Here is a 25,190-nt window from a genome sequence, read left to right on the forward strand (position 1 = left end):
ACATGAAACAATATTTTTAACATTTTCCCAATGAGGAATTCTAGATTGCAAGGTATAATAGATGTTTATAACTTAAATATCAATCTGTAGTGGGAAAATTAACTTAAAGGATAACCAGAGGCAGGGCATGGTGGCTCATGCCTGTAATGCTAGCACTCTGGGAGGCCGAGGTGGGTGGATTGCTTGAGGTCAGGAGTTAGAAACCAGCCTGAGCAAGAGCGAGACCCCATCTCTACTATAAATAGAAAGAAATTAATTGGCCAACTAATATATATATATATAGAAAAAATTAGCCAGGCATGGTGACGCATGCCTGTAGTCCCAGCTACTCGGGAGGCTGAGGCAGGAGGATTGCTTGAGCCCAAGAGTTTGAGGTTGCTGTGAGCTAGGCTGATGCCACGGCACTCACTCTAGCCTGGGCAACAAAGTGAGACTGTCTCAAAAATAAGTAAATAAATAAATAAATAAAGGATGACCAGATCACATCATGATCTTCAATTAAGTCTACTTAGATTTTAGTATGCCCTAGTGGTCTTGTTTATTCTGCATTCCCGTGTCATCCTCAGTTTTTCTTCCCCACTACTTCAGATATTACTACCTACAACTAAAAGTTTAAACTGCCAACCAAACAAGCTACCCTCTCTTCTTGTTTTTAGAGGTTAGTAGTTTCCATGTGTCAGGAAGGGACTGCTGCCCTTTTATTGTTCACTCTGAAGCCATGGTTTCCCCAGTCCCCAAATATGATTTCCTTAACCTTTTACCAAACTCCAGCCAAAGGTAACCTGTGGGTGTTATGGTGTAAACTAGCAGAGCTCCTGAGACCATCTAATTGTTGGGTCCTATTTCTTGGGGACAGCAGCTACCAAGGGGGTGCCAGCTGGAAACAGTGACACAGAGGGGGGCCAGCCTAGTCGGAAACGACGTTGGGGAGCCAGCACAGCCACCACACAGAAGAAACCTTCCATCAGTATCACCACTGAGTCACTCAAGGTGAGGTGGGAGGAGCCAGGGAAGGGAGGATAAGACACCTTAAGGTGGGAGTAGACATGGGCCCAGTGTAACGGGGTGGGGGGTATCTGTGTCCCAGAGCCTCATCCCCGACATCAAACCCCTGGCGGGGCAGGAGGCTGTTGTGGATCTTCATGCTGATGACTCCCGCATCTCTGAGGATGAGACAGAGCGTAATGGCGACGACGGGACCCATGACAAGGGGCTAAAAATATGTCGGACAGTCACTCAGGTAAGGCTCCTGCATCCTAGCACCAGGGGAAGGGGCGGTGGACACAGAGTAAGCAACTGAGGAGCTAAGGTGAAGTCCTAGGAGGGAACTCTGCATCTGTGCAGAGGGATGGGTTAATTGTTACTTTGAGGGGTCAGACTACCAAATCCAGCTGGCTGCCTATTGTTGTAAAGTTTTATTGAAACATTGCCACACCAATTCATTTACTCTTGTCTGTGGCTACTTAACGTGCCACAACACCAGAGCTGAATAGTTGCAAAAGAGACCGTATGGCTCACAAAGCCTAAGATATTTACTATCTTGACTTGTACAGAAAAAGTTTGCCAGCCAGTGCTTTAGTTTTTCTCAAGGCAAAGTTAAGGCACTAGCAATCCCAGATCTGGTGGAGGTGAACTGAATAATGAAATCTGCCCACTGGTAGAGGGAACATGCTAGGTTGGCTCTGATGCTTGCTCTAACTGGGGAACCAGAGGCTGAAAAGAATATGCTAGTTTGGTATTTAACTCCTTCTGTTTTCTGATATCTTTATAGGTAGTGCCTGCAGAGGGTCAGGAGAATGGACAGAGGGAAGAAGAGGAAGAAGAGGAACCTGAAGCAGAACCTCCTGTACCTCCCCAGGTGTCAGTAGAGGTGGCCTTGCCCCCACCTGTGGAGCATGAAGTAAAGAAAGGTAGGCGTCTGTCACATTGTGAGAGAAATGTATCGCAGCAACCTGAATTCCCAGAGCACTTCATTTGGACCTTTTAAGGCATTTAATGTTTTCTCCGTTTTGTTGTAGTATTTTTCCATTCTGTCATCTCCTAGATATTAAGCTACTTGAGGGGCCAGGTTTAATCTTAGAGGTTAGCCTAGACTTTGTTATATCACTATGGAATTATGCACATTGTAGGTGCTCAGCTCATTTAGATGGAAGAGTCGGCCGGGCGTGGTGGCTCACGCCTATAATCCTAGCACTTTGGGAGGCCGAGGCGGGCGGATTGCTCGACGTCAGGAGTTCAAAACCAGCCTGAGCGAGACCCCGTCTCTACTAAAAATAGAAGTTAATTGACCAACTAAAAATATATATACAAAAAATTAGCCAGGTATGGTGGCGCATGCCTGTAGTCCCAGCTACTCAGGAGGCTGAGGCAGCAGGATTGCTTGAGCACAGGAGTTTGAGGTTGCTGTGAGCTTGGCTGACGCCACTGCACTCACTCTAGCCTGGGCAACAAAGTGAGACTCTGTCTCAAAAAAAAGAAACAAAATAGATGGAAGAGTGGCCGCTTGGTAGGGAATCAAAGAAAGGGAATCGTGGGAGTTATATTGGAGATGAAAGAGCCAGCATTTCTCCTACTGAAGGCTGTTCTTGTACTCTCTTTGATAGTGACTTTAGGAGATACCTTAACTAGACGTTCCATTAGCCAGCAGAAGTCTGGAGTTTCTATTACAATTGATGACCCAGTCCGAACTGCCCAGGTGCCCTCCCCACCCCGGGGCAAGATCAGCAACATTGTCCATATCTCCAATTTGGTAAGTCATTGGTTCTCACATGTCAGACTTCTTTAGTCATTAAGAGTTTGGACTTACGCTTCCTAGGTTCAACTCCTAGATCTGCCAGAACTTACTCACTGACCTTGAGTGAGTTACTTAATCTTTTCTCATCTGAAAAATGGGGAGTGGGGAACTGTCACCCTGCAGGGTTTTTTTGAGGACTTGCAGAGAGCCTGGCATATGTCTCCGTTAGTTCTACCACTCTTTTCACATTCTTACTACAGGGTTCCTAACATTGCTGCTCTTACCAAACACTGAAACTACTCCTGTGACAGTAGCCTGGGAAAACTTAAGACTGTATATATGGGTGTTGTCTGCTTCAAGACCCTGAAAGTCCATTTTCATTGGCAGGTTCGTCCCTTCACTTTAGGCCAACTGAAGGAGTTGTTGGGGCGTACAGGAACCTTGGTGGAAGAGGCCTTCTGGATTGACAAGATCAAATCTCATTGCTTTGTAACGGTGAGGGGAAGAAGCTGATTCTGTAGGTTGTAGCATATATTTACTTTTGTGACCAATGTGAGCAGGTTTAAGGGCATTGTAGCAACTGGGAAAGATTGCAGACACACTTTGACCCTCTGTCTTCTCCCTTTTCTCCACCAGTACTCAACAGTAGAGGAAGCCGTTGCCACCCGCACAGCTCTGCATGGGGTCAAATGGCCCCAGTCCAATCCCAAATTTCTTTGTGCTGACTATGCTGAGCAAGATGAGGTAAGAAACCTATGGAAAGGAAGGAGGGGAGCGGCAGGGGAGGCCATTATCTGCTAGATTCCAGCTGAGATCCTGGCCAAACTTGCAGTCACTGTGATTCTGTTCTTCCTTCTTCCCCACACCCCTGCTTTGGTTCCTTTAGTTGAATTATGGGGCTTCAAAGTGTCTGTATCCCTAATACCTGGGCTCCTTCAATAGAAGTGATGTCATCTCCATCCTGACTGTCCTGTCCCTCCTCTCTGCCCACAGCTGGATTATCATCGGGGCCTCTTGGTGGACCGTCCCTCTGAAACTAAGACAGAGGAGCAAGGGATACCACGGCCCCTGCACCCCCCGCCCCCACCCCCGGTCCAGCCACCACAGCATCCCCGGGCAGAGCAGCGGGAGCAGGAGCGGGCGGTGCGGGAACAGTGGGCAGAGCGGGAACGGGAAATGGAGCGGCGGGAACGAACTCGATCAGAGCGTGAATGGGATCGGGACAAAGTTCGAGAAGGTCCCCGTTCTCGATCACGGTCCCGTGATCGCCGCCGCAAGGAACGAGCGAAGTCTAAAGAAAAGAAGAGTGAAAAGAAAGGTATTTAGCTATGGGGCACTCATGCCCACTAGTAGGTGGGAAAGGATCTAAATGGGATGGGTCAGAGAGTCATGTGCATTAAATCTGATTCACTTCTACCTCAGAGAAAGCCCAGGAGGAACCACCCGCCAAGCTGCTGGACGACCTTTTCCGAAAGACCAAGGCAGCTCCCTGCATCTATTGGCTCCCACTGACTGACAGTCAGGTGAGTGCTTTCCTTTGTGCCCTGTGCAAAATCGTGTCAAGGCTTCAGGTCACTGCCTGGGGGATTCATGGGGCTGTAAGAGTTAGTAGGCCAGGTATTTATTAGCTTAGCATAAGAGGGGAAGAAACTAATAATCACAGAAAGAGGCAGTTTTAAACAGTTAATGAGTATGCCATAGAGAAACCAAGCCCAAGCAGGTGAAGATGGACTCACAGACAGGAACTGAGTGAGGTGTGTGGGTGTCTGGAAAGCTGGCTGTGCCAACCAAGCTTCTTGGAACTTGATTTTATAATAGCTGAGAACTTGTTTTATAAGCTTACCCATTTCTCTGTGTTTTAAGTTTAGTTTCTTAGTAATAGGACTGTTGGGAATTTTAGGCTTATGTTAGTCAACTAAAGAGAAAAGAAATTTGTTCATATCTAGGGTGATGGTAGCTAGGAAAATAGCAGAGACCAGGCGTGGATGGTGCCAGTACCTGTCGTGTGTATAAAAGCTGAAAACTTGGAGAGAGGTGCTCTGAGAAAGACAGCAGCAGTTGCTGAGCCCCCACCCCCTTTCCTGCTTAACAGTGAAGCTAAGAGTATAGGGTCCAGGCACGGGTGCACTAATGTGCACAGGACTGATGCCTGCCCTCTGTCTTTCTTGTCTGGCTACAGATTGTTCAGAAGGAGGCAGAGCGGGCTGAACGGGCCAAGGAGCGGGAGAAGCGGCGAAAGGAGCAAGAAGAAGAAGAGCAGAAGGAGCGGGAGAAGGAAGCTGAGCGGGAACGGAACAGACAACTGGAGCGAGAGAAACGGCGGGAGCACAGCCGAGAGAGGGACAGGGAGAGAGAGAGGGAAAGGGAGCGTGACAGGGTGGACCGAGAACGTGATAGAGAAAGGGACCGGGAACGAGGCAGGGAGAGGGATCGCAGAGACACCAAGCGCCACAGCAGAAGCCGGAGTCGGAGCACACCTGTGCGGGACCGGGGTGGGCGCCGCTAGCTGGGACAACACTAGGAGAGCTGCAGGTACCAGCCACGCTGCCCCAGGGGGGTTACAGGCCACAGAGGGATAGGTATAGTTTCCACCACTCTGGAACCAAGTCTTTCACACCACCTGTCCCCACATACCAAATGGAACAGTGGCTGCCATCCTTCCCCCCCACACACATCCCTTAACCTGTCTCTTGGGACTTAGCCCTCTCCTCCCTCTCATTTCCTATTAAGTCTGTGAGAGGCAAGAGCTAGGTTAGGGAAGGAAGTGGTTGGCCAGAGGGGAGCAAGCCAGGTGCCCCAAATCTCTTTCATTTTTCCTCCATCCTGCTCACCACCTCCCCTTGGGTGCTCACAGCCTCCTCTTGGGAACAGCCGGGGCCAGGACTAGGTCACCTATGAGCTGAATCAGCATCTCCTCCTGAGTCCCGGGGCCCCTGCAGTTCCCAGTCTCTTCTGTCCTGCAGCCCTTGCCTCTTGCCCACTGAGTCCCCCGGTTCCACTTTATATCCACCTTTTCCTTTTGTTCAATTTTTATTTTTATTTTTTTTTATTATTAAATGATGTGGTCTATGGAAAAAAATAAAAATCTGACTTAGTTTTAAACTGTGTGAGTGGCTTTCGTTGGGCAGGGCCTGGGTGAGAAGGTTGAAGAGGATGCTCGTAGCAGGGAGCAGGTGTCCTTGCATTCCACACAGTCATTTAGGCTGACTACTGCTTCCTGGAGCAGGGACTTGCACTGTCTTCCATCCCTGCCTTGGCTCAAGCCGAAAGCTGTGGACCTTCTTCACTTGAAGGTGAAAAGGAAGACTCCCTGGGAAATGGAGCGGCCTAATTCCCTGGCACAATCACAGCAAGGCTAGGAAGATCCCTTTCCTGGTCCCCCAGTCGTGTGCACAATTAGGTTAGGCATTTGGGCACCTGCTCGCCACCTTGGAGGTGCTTTCAACAACTGCCACCAGGGGGCGGCAGTCCCTCGCTCTGTCAGCCCCAGTAAACGAGCTTCCCCGAAAAAGCTCCACTCCCCATCTCTGCCCTCCCGCCGATGTCGTGCCTCTGTCCCTGACCCGTTCCCTGGGCCCAGGCTGCGGACTCCTGGGGCCCTTCTGCCTTCTTTAAGCACCCCCCCAGCACACCTGCTACCATGCTCTACACGGACTCCCAAAAAGCCGCCGCTTTGCAGCGTGGGTTCCACACCAGTCCCAAAAGCCGGTCCGGGAGCAGGGAGCGGGTCTCTCCGTAATGGGCTCCTAATTCCCAGCCTCACCGCGCGCTCGCCCTTCGTCCGCTGCGGGGGGCGTGCTGGCCGCCTAGTGCTCCCGGGTACACCCTCCTGCCGGCGCTTCGGAAATGGCCTGGCGCCGTGGCCTGGACGTCCTCCTGCCCGAGTGCCCTGCCGGCGCTGCGGGCACGGCCCGGGAGGGGCGCCGCATCTGTATGCGCCGGGCAGCCCGGGAGCGCCGAGGGGGAGGGCGCGCGGCGCCGCCCCCGCCCCCGCCGCGCGGGCCCGGCTGGCCGGGGAGGGTCGGAGGCTGGGCTCTCCTCTCCCGCGCGGCGCGGGGCCGCCTCGCTCCTCCGCAGGCGGAGCCTCCTTCCCCCGCCCCCTCCGTCTCGCTCCCTTGTTCTCGCCGGGGCCGCTCAGACCTGCAGCGGAGCCGCGGCGCCCGCTCGGATCGGCTCGGGGCTGCGCCCCCGGGACCCCGCGACGGGGGCGGGCGGGGGCGCTCCCCGCCGGCCTGGGCCCCTCGGCAGTGCCAGGTAAGGGCGCCTGCCCCGGAGCCCGGGGTCGGGGATCCGCGGAGGGGCAGCGGGGGGCCCGCAGCCTGCGGGTGTCTTCAGAGCGGTGCGCTCCGGGGCCGGGAGCCCACTGCCGGCTCCCTTCTCCCGCGCTCTGCCTCTTCTCCTGCCCTCGCACCTCTCTCCCTCTTTTTCCTCTCTCGATTTCTCTTCACCCTCCTTCTCTCTGCCTGTTTGCCTTTCCTGCCCCTTCCTCTGTCTCCCCAAGCCTTCTCTTTCCTTCTTGTCCGGTCTTTTCCATCTCCTCTCCCTCTTTGCCTTTTTCTTCCTCCACCTGACCCCTTCTCCTGTCTTTCTCTTTTCCGTTTCCCGCTCTCCTTTCCTTCCCTGTTCCCTCCCTGTCCTCTTACCTTCCCGCTATCCTGTTTCCCACTCCTCTAGCCCCTTCTTTCTCTCCTGCTCGTCCCGCCTCCCTCTCTGGTCCCCAGCTTCTCTCCGGCTTCCTTCTTCCCTCGGGAGCAAACGGACTGTCAGGTGTATGTCTGCTCTGGGGGAGGTGGACGGGGCGGAAGCACAGCTACCTGAGGGTTCCCCCCCAGGAGGAGAGGAAGAGGAGCAGTGAGAAGGGTCCTCTCCCCAGCTGCCTTCCCGCAGCCCCTCCCTACTCCCCCCCCCTCCTGGCCTCTCCCTCTCCAAGAATGAAGTTCCCGAGGCCTGGTCTGACACCCCCGCAGCTGAGGGCTGCCCCTGCCTGCCCATAACACATGCTGAAGGGCCCTCTGCCCCAGGTGACCCGTTCCCAAGCCTGATACTATGACTCCTCTCTGCCTCTCAGACACTAGGCTGCCTCCCTGATCTCTTCCATTCAGCCTCTTGCAGCTGTTCTGTCTCTGTCTCTCATCCTGTCATCTCTGTCTCTGCCTGACAGTCACTGAGTCTTGGTCTAGCCCTTCATCACACTATCTTTGGCCTTTGGGTCTGCTCTGCTCTCCCATTCCCCAGTCACCTCACTCTGCCCCCAACCCTGCCCCCTCTTCCTCTAGCTCTGGCCCCCAACTCTGTCTCATGAGCCCAGTCCTCCTTCAAGGACTGCAGCTGGCAGTGTGGGCTGGAGGCAGGGTCTGGCAAGGTGGGATTCCCCGTGGTGGGTAGGGACTTTCACAGGCTCTCAACCCTGGCTTAAACTGCACTTCTTGTCATCTCTCAGCTTGACCCTAGACACCTCAAGGCCACACCTCCACGAATCTCAACCCCTTAATTTTAAGTCCCTTCTCTGGTAGCTCCAACTCCTCCAGTCCCCTGGTTACATGCCCAACCTGGGAGGACAGGGGCTAGATTTGGGATCCTAAGCCCTCCCAGCATCCCCTTTCCTGTTTTCCTTCCCAGCTTCTCCGAGTTGACTGAGCAGAGATTTGTCAGCTTGGAGGGATGGAGGTGAATACTGGCAGAGCCTGGGTGGAGGGAAGGATCAGTCTTTCTGCTCTGTCTCAGTCTGAGTTCTGGGCAGTGGGGTGTCTAGTTCCTTAGAGGTCTCGTCTGCAGCATCTAATTTTTGGGGGGAGGAAAATCAACAGTTTCCTTGGCCCTGAACAGCTACCTGTCCTGCAGGTGTGGATCCATGGGGTAGTCCCAGCGCATCTGCCCCTCCACCCCAGCCAGCTCAATGGGTCACCTGGCCCAGCCCAACCTCAGCACACAGGGCCAGTGAACAGAGCCCTGGCTGGAGTCCAAACATGTGGGGCCTGGTGAGGCTTCTGCTGGCCTGGCTGGGTGGCTGGGGCTGCATGGGGCATCTGGCAGCCCCAGCCCGGGCTTGGGCCGGGTCCCGGGGGCACCCAGGCCCTGCACTGCTGAGGACCCGAAGGAGCTGGGTATGGAACCAGTTCTTTGTCATTGAGGAATATGCCGGTCCAGAACCTGTCCTCATTGGCAAGGTAAGGATCAATCCCTCCCATGTCTACTCTGACTCGAGGCCCTTAGGCCCTGCCCTGCAACTTCATCACTTCTGCGATGACCTTGGTCCCTTGAGACTCCCAAAACTGTACCCAAACCTAGACTTTGATCCTCTGTCCCTGCATTTGGAGCCTCTTCCATCTTTCCCTGACCCCTACAGCTGCACTCGGATGTTGACCGGGGAGAGGGCCGCACCAAGTACCTGTTGACCGGGGAGGGGGCAGGTACCGTATTTGTGATTGACGAAGCCACAGGCAATATCCATGTCACCAAGAGCCTGGATCGAGAAGAGAAGGCACAATATGTGCTGCTGGCCCAAGCTGTGGACCGAGCCTCCAACCGGCCCCTGGAGCCACCATCAGAGTTCATCATCAAAGTGCAAGACATCAATGACAATCCACCCATTTTTCCCCTCGGGCCCTACCACGCCACAGTGCCCGAGATGTCTAATGTTGGTGAGCACCCAGCTCTGAATGTCCCAGGTCCCGTCTCTTGGCACTCCTTCCCTTATTGCTGTATGCCCCAGAACCCACCTCCTTCAATTCAGCCTCCCTCACATCTGGGTCCCCCTCATCTTCTGTCCTTCCCCATCTGGCCCTGCTGCTGCTGAGTGGGATGCCGGGGTCCCCACAGGGACATCAGTAATCCAGGTGACTGCTCATGATGCCGATGACCCAAGCTATGGGAACAGTGCCAAGCTGGTGTACACCATTCTGGATGGACTGCCTTTCTTCTCTGTGGACCCCCAGACTGGTGAGGATGGAGCTCTGGAGCCCAGCGGGGTAGCCATGGGAACAGACACCCCCTGACCCAGCGTCTGTCCCTAGGAGTGGTGCGGACAGCCATCCCCAACATGGACCGGGAAACACAGGAGGAGTTCTTGGTGGTGATCCAGGCCAAGGACATGGGCGGCCACATGGGGGGGCTGTCGGGCAGCACTACGGTGACCGTCACCCTCAGTGATGTCAACGACAACCCCCCCAAGTTCCCTCAGAGTAAGGGGCCAGTGCTGTCAAATGAGCTATCCTTTGGCCACCCCACCCCCCACAGCCTCTGGAGAAGCCTTCCTTTCCCTCCCCACCCCAACCCCAGCTAGACCCTGGGAGAAGGATGTGCAGGGGGTAGGGAGAAGGGCTGGGGACCTCTCTGAATGTGTCTCCCCTCCATCGGCCCCAAGGCCTGTATCAGTTCTCTGTGGTGGAGACAGCTGGGCCTGGCACGCTGGTGGGCCGGCTTCGGGCCCAAGACCCAGACCTGGGGGACAACGCCCTCATGGCATACAGCATCCTGGACGGGGAGGGGTCTGAGGCCTTCAGCATCAGCACAGACTCCCAGGGACGAGACGGGCTCCTCACTGTCCGCAAGGTTAGCCTCCTTCCTGCTGACACTGCAGACTCATTTATATCTGCCTCCTGCCCCACCCACTGGGCACATTTCTAACTGTTCTAGAACAGACCCAGGACCCTTCTGTTGGAGCCTCCTCATGGTCATGGTCATGTCCTCACCTTTCAGATGAGGCCCTGGGGCCTAGAAAGGGGAAGTGACTGGCTCAGGACATATAACGAGTTCATCATGGAGCTGAGGGTAGACCTAGAGTTACTAAGTAATCGGCCTGACCCCCAAGGCCACCACACCCTCCCCCCACAAACCCCTGGTGCCACCTCTCCTCACACGAGGACTGAGCACTGGATACATTTGGGAAAGGGACTCTTCACCTTCCAAGGGCCTGGAGCCTGCCCTGGTTTCCACACGCCTCACTCACTCTGTCTCCCCTCACCGCAGCCGCTGGACTTTGAGACCCGACGCTCCTACTCCTTCCGCGTGGAGGCCACCAACACGCTCATCGACCCAGCCTATCTTCGGCGAGGGCCCTTCAAGGATGTGGCCTCTGTGCGTGTGGCTGTGCAGGATGCCCCAGAGCCCCCTGCCTTTACCCAGGCTGCCTACCTCCTGGCCGTGCCCGAGAACAAGGCTCCTGGGACCCTGGTGGGCCAGATCTCCGCTGCTGACCTGGACTCCCCCGCCAGCCCGATCAGGTGAGCAGGCTGTGGCTGGGGAGGGCGGGGCCTCTGGGAAGGAGCCAGGTGGCAGGTTATTCCCACCCAAGGATATGCAAATGTGCCCCTCACCTACTGCAGATCACACCTACCTCCCAGCAAGGTCTCCCTCCCCTCTGACCACTCCCCAACTCTCTACCCAGCCCTCTGGGTAGGTAATAGTGGCACCTCCCAGTGGCAGAGCAGGCAGATGTAATCTCATTTATGAGTGGATCTCTATTGATCACGCCCTAAGTGCTTCACATTTTATCCACTTGATGGCATTGAATTCTCACAGCAGCTCTGTGATGTATGTGTCATCATCAGCAGTTGTTTGAGAGGCCGGCCATGGGTGGTCACACAGTAAGTGGCAGGACAGCCACTCTTTCCCACTCCCTGGCCAGCACCCCCCTCACAGCTCTGTTAAATAATCTGCTGGAGATCACACAGCCAGTCCAAGGCAGAGCAGGGCTGAAACACGGGTCCCTGGGTCCCCAGACAGGGCCCAGAAATCTGAAAGACAGTAGTGTTTATCCGGCTTCCACCTCTTTCTGTATCTCCTCCTCTGGCCCACATGAAACCCAGTGGCCCTGAGTCTTAGGACAGGTATTTAATGGTGGTGACCTTCCAGGGACATCTGCCCTTTAAGGGGACTCCAAGGTGAACTATTTATCTGGTTGCATAGGGCAGGCTCTGCCCTGGGGGACCAGCAAGCTCTGCCGCACCCCCAGGTCAGCCCCCAGCTCAGCTCCATCTTCCCCAGATACTCCATCCTCCCCCACTCGGACCCAGAGCGCTGCTTCTCTATCGAGCCCGAAGACGGCACCATCCGCACAGCCACGCTCCTGGACCGCGAGGCTCGTGTCTGGCACAACCTCACTGTGCTGGCCACAGAGCTCGGTGAGGAGACCTGGGCCCGTGAGGTGGTGGCAGCCTCCTGACATGGGGGTGGGGAAGGGCACTCACTGCCATCACCCGTCACCAGGGCATACCCTGAGTCCCCTGGATGTTCACCTGGGCTGGATGCTCACCACCAGGCAGGCTTCCTGGTCCCCTAGGCTGGGCGGGGCTGGGCACAATGAGTCTGCCTGAACATTAGCCTAATCCTCAGTTCACCCCCTTCCCTGACTAGCCCCGCCCCAGATCTTAAATAGCTCCCAAGCTGTGCGCTGGCAGACCCTGCCCTGCCCGCTCTCTGTACAGGCTGGAGCCGGGGGCTGGGAAAGAGCTGGGCACCTCCTCTGGGAGCTAAGTGGGAGCGCACCAGCAGCCCCTCCCAGAGAGCCCTCTTGGGAGCCCTGCCGGGACCCCAAGGTAGGGAAGGGACCCCCCCACCCCAAGGTAGAGGAGGAACGCCAGCTCCTTGTGTGGGTTCCTCTCCTGTCCCTTGAGCCCCCGGCAGTGTGATTCAGCTGCCTTGGGCAGCTCCGGCCTGTGGAGACAGGGAGACCCCCCTCCCTTCTGCAAACAGCCCCACATCACCCCTGCTGCACCCCAGGGGCTCCTGCCCCCTGCAGTTGTCGTACTGTATATGAAAGTTGTCATTGAACGTGTGGACGTCTATACATGTCAGTGAAGAGCTGTATGTATGTGTACGTGCAGGTATGTGCTCAGGTATGTGTGCAGTTCTGTATGTGGGAAAAATATATACACACGTATATATTTGTGAGTGTCTATAACTGGACATATATGTGTTTACAGTTGAGTGTGTAGAATCATATTCATATTTGTGCGCATGTGTGATTGGATGTATACAGGAGTACATACAAGTAGCTGTATGTGTTTTGAGTAGGCAGGTGTTTGTGGACAGATGATAATTTATTACTTATTGTATATCAGGCATGGTTTTAAGTACCTCAAATGGACTAATTCATTTAATCATCACCACAACTTTAGGAGGGAGGTGTGATTATTTCTCTAGTTTGAAACGAGGAAACTGAAGCAAAGAGAAGTTAAGGAACTTCCCAAGGTCACACAGATTACGTGGCGGAGCCATCAGACCCAGTCTGAGCTGTTGCCTCTACCACCACACTGCCTTTCATGTGTATTTAATCACATGTGTCTAGGTTTCTGTTTCTGTGTACGGAGCTGGGTGCCACCTGGCAGTGCATATGTATCTATAGTTGTGTGGATGTCCGTGTGGAGGGCCCTCTGTGTGTGTCTGTGTGTGTGTGTGTGTTTGTACACATTGTGTTTGCAGCTACTTTTATATATGTAGTTCTGTGTTTCCCTATGTATTTCCCTCACTGTTTTCTCACCTTCCTGCCAAATCCCGCTCCATCGCCTTCCCCAGCATCATCCAGCAGCCCTGGGCCTTACTACAGTGGAGGAGTGGACCCCATCCCCATCCTGTCTCTGGGGCACCCCAGACCTTAGCCACGCAGTCCATTCAGCCTCCCCCGCCCCTTCCATCAGGGCCAGCAAGCTTTCCCCCTGCCTAGGGGAAACACCGAAGGAATTGGGAGACTCAGTCTAGGAGAGGTGACAGGGGTACACACTCTGCATTCTCTCTTGGATGGCATTGGCAGTGAGAAGCAAGGTGGGGGAATGGCGGAAGTCACCTGATGAAGGGGTGGTGAAGACGAGGCCTATATCTGGCTGCAGTGCCCAGGCTGGCTGGGGCTCTGCACCTTGTAGGTCATGTAGCTCCTCCCTCACCAAGGTCAACTCTTAAGTGACACTCACTGCTACACTATAGCCTCCCAGACCTCTGATGGGATGTGTGTGTATGTGTATGTATGTGTGTGTGTGTGTGTGTGTGTGTGTCCATCCCACTGGTGCTGTGCATGGCCTCTATGCATGAAAATGCATTCTTTGGGCCCTGGGTGTGGGGGGTGACACTGCATTCATTCACTGTGCATATCAAACCCACTTCATGTATGTTACGTTTGTTTTAAAACACTGAGTGTACATTGGATATATGGTATGAATGTGTTTGTATATTCATGGCTGTTGACTGCATGCAACCTGTACGCACCATCTATCTACTTGCACTTATGCTGCATGTGCCCTGCACGTGGGTAATTGTACGTGCATATCACCGGCGCCGCATTCCTGTTGTATGTCTGCTGTGTATGATGTATATTTTGGATACTACATGAATGTCATATGCACTTGGTATTGTTCTGTTTATTTCACAACATTGCTTGCTACTTGTACATTACATGCATATTTCACGTGCTGTGTGTGCATGCTATGTGCTGCATGTGGCATCCATGCCCTGTACCATGTATGTGGTGTGTAAACTATGTGGTGTGTGCGTGTGTGGTGTGTATGTGTTGGTGTTCTGGCTTCAGACAGCTCTGCACAGGCCTCCCGCGTGCAAGTGGCCATCCAGACCCTGGATGAAAATGACAATGCCCCCCAGCTGGCTGAGCCCTATGACACCTTTGTGTGTGATTCTGCAGCCCCTGGCCAGGTGAGCAGCTGTGGCAGAGGGGTTTGGACCTCAAGGCCTCCAGCGGCCCACTCCATATGAGGCCTCAATTCTTCCTCCCAGCTGATTCAGGTCATCCGGGCCCTGGACAGAGACGAAGATGGCAACAGTAGTCGTGTCTCCTTTCAAGGTCCCCTGGGCCCTGATGCCAACTTTACTATCCGAGATAACCGAGGTGGGTGGCCTCTTACTGTTACCCACCTCACCGTTCTTGGTCCACAAGTCGATAGAAATTGGCATGAGACTGAAAAAGGAATTTAGATAGGCAAGGCTTTATGGGGGCGGAGCTTTTGGTCAAGCAAAAGGGAGACAGTGCTGGTTAAGGAGCAACCAGACTGGCTCTCCCAACAAAGGGCTGGGGAACTTTTAAAGGGTACAGGAGAAAGTTTGATGCCAACATTGAAATCATAATATGTAGAGGCGGAGTTGTATTGGCAGCTGCCCATCTGGTAATCATGCTTCTTCATACATTGCATGTCTCATTAGCATGTTAAATCTCCATCTTTGGGTGTGATTTTTAGCATTAAAATAAGGCAAAAGGTCTATGAGTGGTCAACTTTGGGCTTCATCTTGGCAGTAACCAGTTTGTGCTGCCTTTGACTGGGGCTGGCAGAACCCTCCTCTGATGGTTGCCATGTCCTGTTAAAGAAAGCAGAACTACTTCTTATTGAAGCTGGGTGTTAATCATTTCCAAAGCTTCTGTCCAGTATCATAAGCAGACTTAAGCTTTGGCTCAAGGCTCAGGCAGGTAGCCAAAGTCCACCGACCTATACTATCTCACCACAACCATGCCCTTGCCTGCGTCCCTCCCGCTCTCCTCCTCCACCACCCCCAGCCCAGCCTGCCTGACCCCTGCCCCACCTGTCTGGGCCTTCCACCCAACAGAAGGTAGGTGTGGATTTACACTCACTTGGTTGCTCTTTGCAAACCTTCCCCATGGGAAGTTGGCTCTGTGGGCTGGACTGACCCTACCAGGAAGGTGTCCCAAAAGGTGCTCCAACATCTTCCCTCTCCCACAGACGGCTCGGCCAGCCTGCTGCTGCCCTCCCGCCCCGCTCCGCCCCGCCAGGCACCCTATCTGGTTCCCATAGAACTGTGGGACTGGGGGCATCCCGCACTGAGCAGCACTGCCACGGTGACTGTCAGCGTGTGCCGCTGCCGGCCTGATGGTTCTGTGGCATCCTGCCGGCCCGAGGCTCAGCTCTCAGCCACTGGGCTCAGCACTGGTGCCCTGCTTGCCATCGTCACCTGTGTGGGTGCCCTGCTTGGTGAGTCAGGCCATGGTGGGACATGGGTGTGGGATCTGGGCCTGGAGGGGTGTGAAGAAGAGCCAGGGCCCTGGGCATAGGGAAACCCACCCTAGAGCTTGAAGGACCCTCATGCCTGGACTTTCCCACCACCTGACGCATCCAAGAGAAAAGCTCGGGCCTCATATCCCTGAGCCAATCTGTAATGACAGTAACAAGCCCTAAAAATTATTTATTGAGCCCCTACTCTGTGCCAAGGATGGTGCTGGGCACGTCACTTGTGCTCTTTCATTTTATCCTGTCAACAACCCTAATAGGTAAGTATGTTTTTCACACAAGTAAACCAAGGGTTCAGAGAAGTTAAGCAACTTCACATGGTCACACAGCGAGTAAGGGGTGAGTCAGGATTCAAAGCAAGGTTTGCCAGATGTCAAAACTAGGGCTTGCAGCGTCCTGGGCCACACTGCCTCCTCTATCGTCTGTTGGGTCTGCGGTTCGTCACGGATACAGAGGCCCTGGCCCTGCCTGCCCAGCGGCCTGCGTTCCCCCATCTGTCGCGCAGCCCTGGTGGTGCTCTTCGTGGCCCTGCGGCGGCAGAAGCAAGAAGCACTGATGGTACTGGAGGAGGAGGATGTCCGCGAGAACATCATCACCTACGACGACGAGGGCGGAGGCGAGGAGGACACCGAGGCCTTTGACATCACGGCCCTGCAGAACCCCGATGGGGCGGCCCCGCCGGCGCCCGGCCCCGCCACGCGCCGCGATGTGCTGCCCCGGGCCCGGGCGCCGCGCCAGCCCAGGCCACCGGGCCCTGCCGACGTGGCCCAGCTCCTGGCACTGCGGCTGCGCGAGGCGGACGAGGACCCCAGCGTGCCCCCGTACGACTCGGTGCAGGTGTACGGCTACGAGGGCCGGGGCTCCTCCTGCGGCTCCCTCAGCTCCTTGGGCTCCGGCAGCGAAGCCGGCGGCGCCCCCGGCCCCCCAGAGCCGCTGGACGACTGGGGTCCGCTCTTCCGCACCCTGGCCGAGCTGTACGGGGCCAAGGAGCCCCCGGGCCCCTGAGCGCCGCGGAGGGGCAGCGGCACAGGCCCTCTGAGTGAGCCCCGCGCGGTCCAGGCAGGCGGCAGCAGCCCAGGGGCCCAGGCCTCCTCCCTGTCCCTGTGCCCTTCCTTCCCCAGGGCACCCTGGCTCTTCCCTCCTTGTCCTCCTGAGTCTGTTTGTCTCTCTCCAGGGATCCTTGTCTCTGTCTGTGACACTGTCCTGGTCTGGGTTTTGTGGCTCTGACCCTGAGCCTGCGTCCTCTCACTGTGATTCCTCTCCGTTCTCTGTGGCTGTTTGTCTCTGCAGTTGGAAATTCTCTCTCTCACACACACACACGCTCTGTCTCCCTTGCCCACACACATGCTCTGTTTCTGTCTACTGCCCACATCTCCCTGCCTTCGCTGGGTCCCTGTGACTGGCTTTTTGATTTTTTTCTGTTGTCCATCCCAAAAATCAAGAGAAACTTCCAGCACTGCTGCCCACCCTCCCGCAGGGGATGCTCTCTGCCCCAGGTCAGTGCCTCCAGACTGTGGGCCAGGGGTGGCCAAAGCCCCTCCCCACTCACTGCCTCTGACCCGCTCTCCTGTCCTTACAGACCTGCCCGCATGGTTCCATCCATCACTCATGGCCTCATCCTGGCTCCACTGGCCTCCAGCAGGGAGAGGGAGCCAGCCGCCTCCCAGGGCGAGAGCTCCAGCCTCCCACATGGCCGCCTCCCTGGAGCTCTGCCCAGCTGTCAGCCGCCCTGGGCATCCCAGCTCTGGGCATTGTCTTGTGTGCTTCCCAGGCCCCAGGGGGAACAGGGAAGGAAAGGGGGAGGCAGCTGGGGAAGGGGAAAGAGGGAGGAAGGGGAGGGGCCTCCATCTCTAATTTCATAATAAACAAACACTTTATTTTGTAAAGCTGGAGCCCTGCTTCTGTTTCTGCACTCAGGTTTCTGTACAGAGCTTCGTTGTGAAGGGTGGGAGGAGAGCCCTTTCCCCTCCCTGCTCATTCTCCTTTCGCCTTGGGGTAAAGCCACCTCAAGTCCCTCTAGAGGATTTGGGGAGTCAGGAGGTGACAGCTCTGTGCCCCACTCCCACCAGCAACTGTCTGGGTTCCCTGTTGGTCTCTCAAGGAGAGTAAGATGAGGGGATTGGCCAGAGGGGAGGATGGGCAGGAGAAATAGAGGATGAAAGCTACTGAGAGGAGAGGGGGAGTTGACAGACTAAGAAGAGGGGGTTCCAGACTGGGAGAATAATGGGGTGGTAGGCAGCAGAGGGAGGCAAGCCAGCCTTTCCTGGGGCCTGTAGTGCCCACTGGGGAAAGGGTGGGCCAGGGTGGGATGGCCACGTTGAATCTGGGCCTGCAGTCCCCCGCTTTAGTTCTCCCCACCCCATCCACAGTCTTAGTCTTTGTGGAGCACAAAGGAGGATGGAGAGGGATCAGGGAGGCACCTGTTGAGGGGCAGAATCGAAGTCAGCTGTGGTGGGAGCTGAGCAGGAACTGCCAGCTTCTCCCAATGTCCACTCCCTGGTGCACAGAAAGGATCCGCCCAGGAACCAGCATAAGAGCCCAGGCCTCTTAGCTCCAGGCCCGGCTCCTAGAGGCACACAGACAGCGGGTGGCTTAGGAAGTGTGAGGTGCTGGCAACGGGGGAAGCTGCTTCAATGTACATATGCCTTCTGTCACACCTTCCACACCTGCTTGACTAGGGCAACCAGGTGGTGGGGGAACAAGCACATGCCTTACTCTTCTGAAGACTGGCACCCTGGACTCCTAACAGCCCAAGAGCCTGGGCAAGGCCTCAGGAGACTGGGAGAAGGCAGCATCCCAAGTAAGGCATCAGAATGGACAAGGTCTTCAGACTCAGGGCAGGAAGGGTAAGACCTCTGCCCCTTTGGTCTCACCCTGATTCTGCATCAAACCTTCACGAATACTGGAGAGATGGAGGAAATGATCCGGGCCATGCTTAGGCAGGGAGGAGTGCATTGGAATGGGATGCTGACCTTGGCCTGCCCAGCCCTCCCTAATACCCTTCTGGGGTCCTCCCCCATCTCATCAAAAACATAGAGGATAATAACAGGGCACAGGGCAACAGACTTGTCAACAAGATCCAGGGGCTCACCTCTGGTCTCAAACACCTCATTCCTGGAAGGCAGAAGCTGTCAAGGGAGGGAGATAGGCAGGACTGTGGAAAGAAGGGAGGGGGAAAAGGGGAAGAGGAGATGGAAGGAGATGCAAGATGAGGCTCCCTCTTGGTTCTGCCCTCTCAGTCTGGGTTCAATCCTCCTCTCCAGTTTGGGAGGGGGAGGGGCGCAGAGCATCTGGGGGCAGGGAGATGCCGGCAGTTCCCACTGCCCCTGCCTGGGCTCAGGTGGCAGTCCCAGGCCCTGGGCCACTCCTCCCTCCCTGAGAGCCTCAGGATAGGATTGGGAGCATGAGGAAGTGGAGAACTGGTGGGGCGAGTCCTGCCCCCACCTCCTCTTTACTCTGGATCACAGCTCTAAAAGAAGTGACAAGGCCTGGCATTCTTCCCATAAGAGGCTGCTGTCCTTATTCAGGTGTTGCTCTTTTCTGTAAGTCTGTTTCCTGTCTCCACACACAAGAACTGCATCACCTGCCACACGCACATGCACACACCCATCCTATATCACTCTACACCTGGACACAAGACCCACCTACGACTGTGGGCACAAATACGCACCCTCTCATGCCTGCACCAAACACTGGAACCGTTTGCTCCTCCAGGGGCACATAGCTGGTCTCTGGTTATGGGTCCCAGAGTCCAAAATCTCCTCCCCTGAGGCAGGGGAGTGAGCAAGGGGTGAAGAGGGTTGCTGTGGAGACCACTGGCCAGATTCCTTGACTCCAGGTTGGAGGCCAGTCCTCTTGTATTGGGCACATTTCTATGATCCCCTTTCTCACCAAAATTCCACCCACCACTGTGTCCCCACTGCTGTCATTTCTGGGGCTGCCTCCAGGACCTTTCCTTACTCCTTCCCAGTCATCCCCTCAGGGCCAGAGTCTGGAGGCCTCCTCCTTTCTGGCCAGCTCCTGCTAGAAGAATTCTTAGCCTGGGGTGCAGGGTTAGGGCTCAGGGCCCAGGCTGGAGCTAGGAGAAAGGGTTCCAGGAGGGAGGACAAGTGGCTGTTATTCTTGGGACTGGGATGTGGGATGAGAGAACAGAAGCTTCAGCAACCTTCCTTCAGGCCCTATCTCCTAGTGTCTTCTCTCCCACGTGGCCGGGGAGAGGGGGCAGTGGCCCTCCTGGAGCTCTCAGCCTCGATCTCCAAGTCAGTGCTTCCAGGGGAGCTGGCGTGGGGACAAGAGGGACAGGAGACTGTTCCCTCTGGCACAGCCACTTGCCTCTCCTCTTTCTTCTCCAGAGGCAGCCTGAGAAAGAAGAAGCTGGGAAGAAAGCAAGGGGAGAAAGGAGGAGGGCACAGCTGGCAGTGGAACCCAGGCCCAGACAGCAGAAGAGCCAGGTGGGCTGTGGGGGCTGTCTCTGTGCCTGGACGATAAAGCCAGACGTGGGGGGCTGCCCTGAGCTCACCCCTGCAGGCCCTCAGAGTTCACTCACCCCTGGCGACCACGCAGGGGCTTGGCCCAGCTACTCTCCCCCTCCACACCTCTCCCCGGAAGCCTGCAGGGAAGGAGGAGAGGCAGGGCAGGGGCGTGGGAGGAGCTGTGCTGAGTCAGCGCAGGCCCTGGCGGGGAAGGCCTGGGTCTAAGCCTCCTTTCTGCCACTTGCTGTGTGACCCGGGCAAGTCACATAACCCTTTGAACCTGATTCCCCTTCTATAAAGTGAGGAAAGATCATTTTTACCTCAAAGGGCTGTCATGAGAACTGCTGTCAGTAAAGGAATAATCATTCTCGTCATTACGGTTAAGGCAAAGGAGGGCAGATGAGCCAAGCACACCACACCAAGAGGCGTCCATCACTGTACCGGGCGGGGCCACCATCCCCTCCTCCTCCTGAGAGGGGCTGCTCCCCTCCCCACCGCCCCACCTAACCAATGTGAGAAAGCCACCAGGGGAAAAAGACACTGTGATAAACGGCCAAAACTAAGAGAGACTGGGGATGGGATGGAAAAAAGCAGAAAAGAAGATGGCAAGAAAAGAGGGTCTAGCACCTAGCGCGGCATCTGGCATGCAGCAGGCACACTGCAAGTGTTTGCTGGAAGACGGACGTGGCACCCAGAAGGAGGCTGGCCCAACCCATCGGGCGTCAACAAAGAGCCATCAATAGCCTGGGAGGCAGAAAGCATGGAGACTTGGAACAAATGAAGCCGGCAACTTGTCAAGGCTGGAGACAGATGCTGTGAGGCTGCTCCCAGTGGGCCTACCCCTGCTGTCCCTCTCCCACCCACTCCCTGGGCCTGGATCCCCTCAAGTCCTGCCGCTTCTCACAGCATCTCAGTCCCTGCTGACATCCTGGAGTCTCCTGGTGTCACCTCCCCGGCTCCCGCAGAGAGTTCTCCATCTTCTCCAGCTCTGTGGGTAGTGGCAGGCTCAAGATGGGCCTGGCTGGCCTCCTCTTCTGGTTCTGGCTCCCCGAGCTTCTGCAGCTGCGTGTACAGCACACAGGCATCGTTGCGCGACACATACTCCCATCCACTCTCCCGCACGTGGAAAAGGTCTACAGAGCCCCCTGAATAGGCATCCCGGTGGGTGGCGTGGGCCACAGCGCGTCGAGCCAGGGCGTAGGCTTCCTGGGTGGTCATGTCATAGCGGTAGCCACGGTCTAGCACGCCGTAGGCATAGGGAGATCCAGAGCCCACTGAGAAGATGTCCCCCTTCAGGCGGGTGCCATCGCTGTAGACATAGAAGAGGGCAGGACCAGAGCAGTCCCAGCCGCACAGGGCAGTGGCCACACACAGATCCAGCCCCCGGTAGCGGGACATCATGGCTGATAAGAGCTTGGCAGCGCTGGCCACGCTGGGCAGCTGACCCTCCCTCAGTACCCGAAGCCGGAGCTCCCGCTGTAGCACCCGATACCATGTGGCACAGTCGGCCGAGGTGCCAGAGGTAGTACCCAGGAGGTGCCGGTGCACAGGGATGACCTTGAGTGAGGCTGGACATGCCACGTAGCTGCCACAGGAGGAGCGTGTGTCGGCCGCGGCTATGACTCCGTGACGGAAGCGGAAGGCCAGGGTGGTGGTGCCGTGGGCCAGCTGGGGGCCATGGGTCTGCAGGAAGGCTTGAGGGTCACAGCCCCGGGGCACGGCCCAGCCACCAGACTGGGGCAGGTGAGGTGATGGTCTCTGGGTGTCAGGCGCCTGCCACTTGCACACATCTTGCAGAGCCATCGCAGGGGCTGAGTGAAGGTTGGAAGAAGCAAGGCAGGGATTTGTGGGCTGGGGTCAGGTGAGGGAGAGGGACGCTATGGAGAAGCTGGGCTGCAGCCAGAACCAGTGAGGACGGCATGTAAGCTGACGCTTCATTTCTCCCAACCCCAAACCAGGCCCTGGGATTGGCTGAGGGAGCAGCCCCCTCCTCCTCAGAGGACGCCTGAGCAGGGACAGGATGAGGCCAGGGGAGTCCCCAGCACCTGGGAAGACGCTGCCCCATCAGTCAGACCTTCACTTTCTGTCACCCATGATGCATCTGACAGTCACCCAGAGAGTCTCCTGTCTGTCATCCTCCAGCTCTCTGGAGTGGGGTGGGGGCTGGGAAGCTCAAAGGAAAGCAGGCACAGTGGCAGGAGCAGGGCTGGGTTCCCTTGTGTTGCCCATGCAGAGCACTGGGCAGTCAAAGACAGGGAAGGCCCTTCCCTGGCCTGAGGGTGCTCCCTGCCAGGAGGAGGTGCTCTGAGCTGTAATAGAATAGAATGCTGCAAACCTTCCTGGTTTGCAGGACCCTCAGAGGTGTGAGAGAAGGAAATTCTGGGGCTGAGCTCACACTTTCTAACTTATGGGCAAGACAGGGAAAGAAAAATGCACTGAGGCAAGGACAAAAGAGAAAAGAGCAAGAGAATTTGCATGGGGGAAAGCAGAAAAAGGCTCAGACACCTTCCAGAAAGACGGATTACTGAGCAAGGGAAGCTAGAATCTGGAGCACTCTTTCTCCTCTTCTTTGTGGATAAATATGTCCTCTATCTGCATACAGAGATGGCTTTCCTGACAGTTCTCTGGCAGCATAGCTTCTTTGACTTATTAAAGTCCTAAGGATGTAGCTGAAAGGATCTAGTGGCCCTCTCTCTTTCAGTTTCTTTTCTGCTCAATAGTTAACAATGGCAAGAGAGCTGTTTGTGTTAATATTAATAGTTCCAGAGCAGGAAAAACAACTCACCTTGAGCCCATAACATTGAGTCTAAGTCTTATACCAACCAGGGGTGTCTAGGGGTGGGGTTGGAGGACCCTGACAGCTGGCCCTTAACAGACCCCCACAGAAAGGAAAGAGCCTGGATCCTACAGACATCATGAGGATGGGGCTGTGCCATCATAGTTTCCTGGGACCTCAGTAGTAAGGGCAAGTGTAAACACATCACAGGAAGACCGGAGAAACAAGAAGGGCATGCTGAGGTCCAACCAGTTCTTCTCCCTTCCTTTGTGTAAGACCACCTGGGAATATTACTGAAGACAAAAGAATATGTCCTCTTCCTAAAGACTAAGTCTTAGATTCTATGTAGAGATAAACTGTCACCTCTTTGGGCTGGGTCATTATTAAGTCAAGTCTGGACAGTTGAATGTCCTCCTAATTGGCCACCCTTCAGTCTCCCACCCTAAACTCATCCTCCCTATAGACATATTTCCTAAGGCATCACTCAAATCCTCTGTCTCTTTTGCTAAGAAATCTTGAAGGGCTATAAGATAAAATCAAAACTACCTCTTCTGTCTCAAGCTGGTACTTAAGGCCTGCTATAGTGGAATCCAAATCCATCCATCATAACCTCTTTTCACTCTATTCCTAGCACATCTCCCACCTTCCTTTCACCTATTTGAATCTTATCCCACAGTCTCGTTTAAGTACCGCCTATTGTGAAAATCCTTCCCAAGTATGGGCTGAGAAAGGAGAGGCTGTGGGTTTGAGGAGCAATGGGACCCAAGTGTTATTTAGAGAAATGAATCCAGACTTCCTTGACAAAGCTATCCTGGACCCTCAACCTCTTCCCAGTCTACACGGATCTCCTATCCAACTTCTGAACTACAGCACTTATATTTTGTACTTCTCCATTGTGAGGTCTCCATGAGTAGGAATCCTGGAGCAAAGAACTAATTCAGGTAGGTCAGGAATGGATTACGGAAGGCCTTGAATGTCATGCTGAGTAGCTTGAACTTTAAAGAACATTTTTAGGCAGGTAAGTGTTAACGTTAAAATGATACTTTAGGAAGATCAATCTGATGCTGTGCATAATGAATTATAGTGATAGTTTAGGCCCAGAAAATCAGTTAGGAGAATATTTCAGCCATTCAAACATGAGAAACTAGCTGGGCGTGGTGGCTCACGCCTGTAATCCTAGCACTCTGGGAGGCCGAGGTGGGCGGATTGTTCGAGGTCAGGAGTTCAAAACCAGCCTGAGCAAGAGTGAGATCCCGTCTCTACTATAAATAGAAAGAAATTAATTGGCCAACTAATATATAGAGAAAAAATTAGCCGGGTATGGTGGCACATGCCTGTAGTCCCAGCTACTCGGGGGGCTGAGGCAGCAGGATTGCTTGAGCTCAGGAGTTTGAGGTTGCTATGAGCTAGGCTGACACCACGGCACTCACTCTAACCTGGGCAACAAAGCAAGACTCTGTCTCAAAAAAAAAAAAAAAAAGAGCAAACATGAGGAACTAAGAAGCCAAAGGTGGTATCAGTTGCAATGAAAAAAAATGTGAGAAACATTGCAAAGGAAGAATCAACAGAACCTGTCAACCCACTGGATGTGGAGGAAAAGAGGAGTGTCAAAGATGATCCAGGGCTTTAAGTCTCTGTGCCTGAAAGAACATTGTTGTCATTCTTTCATGTTCATTTGGCAGCCATGTATTAAGCATGCAGTGGCCACAGAGATGAACAGTAGAGAAATATCTGTCTTTAAAATCTCACAATCCAGTAGGAGATAAATGTACTCTTCTAACCAGGTAAAATGTGAAAGTGCCTTAAGGAGGCACAAATGCTATTAGCGCAGAGTGAAAGAACCACTAAAAGCCAGAAGGAGGACTAGTTGCATTGCAGGGGTGAATGCAAAATCATACATGCTCAGTAAACAGAAGCACCCTGCATTTCCACGCCATCCAAGTGTGAGACACAGATAAAGATCTCCTGCTTCATTACATTCTGATGATTGGGCTTGGAAAGGGTTGTCAAATTTCAACATTAAAAGTACAGTGATGCAGAGTCTGCTGAGGGAGAGGAGGGGCTGAGTGGGGCATCTCGGGAAAGTGTAATTCTGATGTTGATAGATGTTACCGCTGGAATCCAACAAGGAAGGCCAGACACTGACTTCATAGAACCATAAAGAAGGAGGCAACATTTCATACATATGCCCACTTCCTGGCTTGTTATAGTTCCCAAAAGAGTTAAAAAATGAAGGAGGGAGGAAG

General features: G+C 54.7%; 4 protein-coding genes across 10 annotated transcripts in view; 2 read left to right on the plus strand and 2 right to left on the minus strand.

Annotated features, from left to right (window-relative positions):
• Window positions 1-5,836, plus strand: part of ACIN1 (apoptotic chromatin condensation inducer 1) — a 36,327-nt gene extending 30,491 nt beyond the window's left edge. For 4 of the 6 annotated variants that reach the window (XM_012752599.2, XM_012752602.2, XM_012752609.3 and 1 more), the window contains 9 exons: window positions 857-990; window positions 1,088-1,240; window positions 1,772-1,910; window positions 2,604-2,749; window positions 3,122-3,229; window positions 3,371-3,478; window positions 3,728-4,052; window positions 4,157-4,257; window positions 4,914-5,836. In XM_012752599.2, coding sequence (XP_012608053.2) covers window positions 857-990; window positions 1,088-1,240; window positions 1,772-1,910; window positions 2,604-2,749; window positions 3,122-3,229; window positions 3,371-3,478; window positions 3,728-4,052; window positions 4,157-4,257; window positions 4,914-5,240 — 1,541 coding nt within the window. In that variant the 3' untranslated portion in view covers window positions 5,241-5,836. The remainder of the gene's footprint in view (window positions 1-856; window positions 991-1,087; window positions 1,241-1,771; window positions 1,911-2,603; window positions 2,750-3,121; window positions 3,230-3,370; window positions 3,479-3,727; window positions 4,053-4,156; window positions 4,258-4,913) is intronic. The other 2 variants (XM_012752601.2, XM_012752600.3) reach the window with 2 other exon arrangements.
• Window positions 1-25,190, minus strand: part of LOC142871489 (small ribosomal subunit protein uS14-like) — a 399,345-nt gene that overhangs the window by 62,542 nt on the left and 311,613 nt on the right. The window lies entirely within an intron of this gene.
• Window positions 8,556-17,563, plus strand: CDH24 (cadherin 24). Of its 2 annotated transcripts, XM_076004172.1 has the most exons (13): window positions 8,556-8,901; window positions 9,081-9,375; window positions 9,554-9,673; window positions 9,748-9,915; window positions 10,098-10,285; window positions 10,703-10,956; window positions 11,720-11,856; window positions 12,160-12,270; window positions 14,253-14,374; window positions 14,456-14,567; window positions 15,412-15,660; window positions 16,202-17,192; window positions 17,276-17,563. In XM_076004172.1, exons 1-12 carry the CDS (start codon window positions 8,701-8,703, stop codon window positions 16,699-16,701), a joined length of 2,457 nt encoding a protein of 818 aa, XP_075860287.1. In that variant the 5' UTR covers window positions 8,556-8,700; the 3' UTR covers window positions 16,702-17,192; window positions 17,276-17,563. The 2 variants fall into 2 exon arrangements, with proteins under 2 accessions (XP_075860287.1, XP_012608235.1); XM_012752781.2 differs by lacking the exon at window positions 12,160-12,270 and having other exon boundaries at window positions 8,557-8,901.
• PSMB11 (proteasome subunit beta 11) lies at window positions 21,069-21,971 on the minus strand. Its single transcript, XM_076003626.1, has one exon. It carries the CDS (start codon window positions 21,969-21,971, stop codon window positions 21,069-21,071), a length of 903 nt encoding a protein of 300 aa, XP_075859741.1.

The sequence above is a fragment of the Microcebus murinus genome, chromosome 6 (assembly GCF_040939455.1).
Source record: "Microcebus murinus isolate Inina chromosome 6, M.murinus_Inina_mat1.0, whole genome shotgun sequence".
Taxonomy (NCBI): domain Eukaryota; kingdom Metazoa; phylum Chordata; class Mammalia; order Primates; family Cheirogaleidae; genus Microcebus; species Microcebus murinus.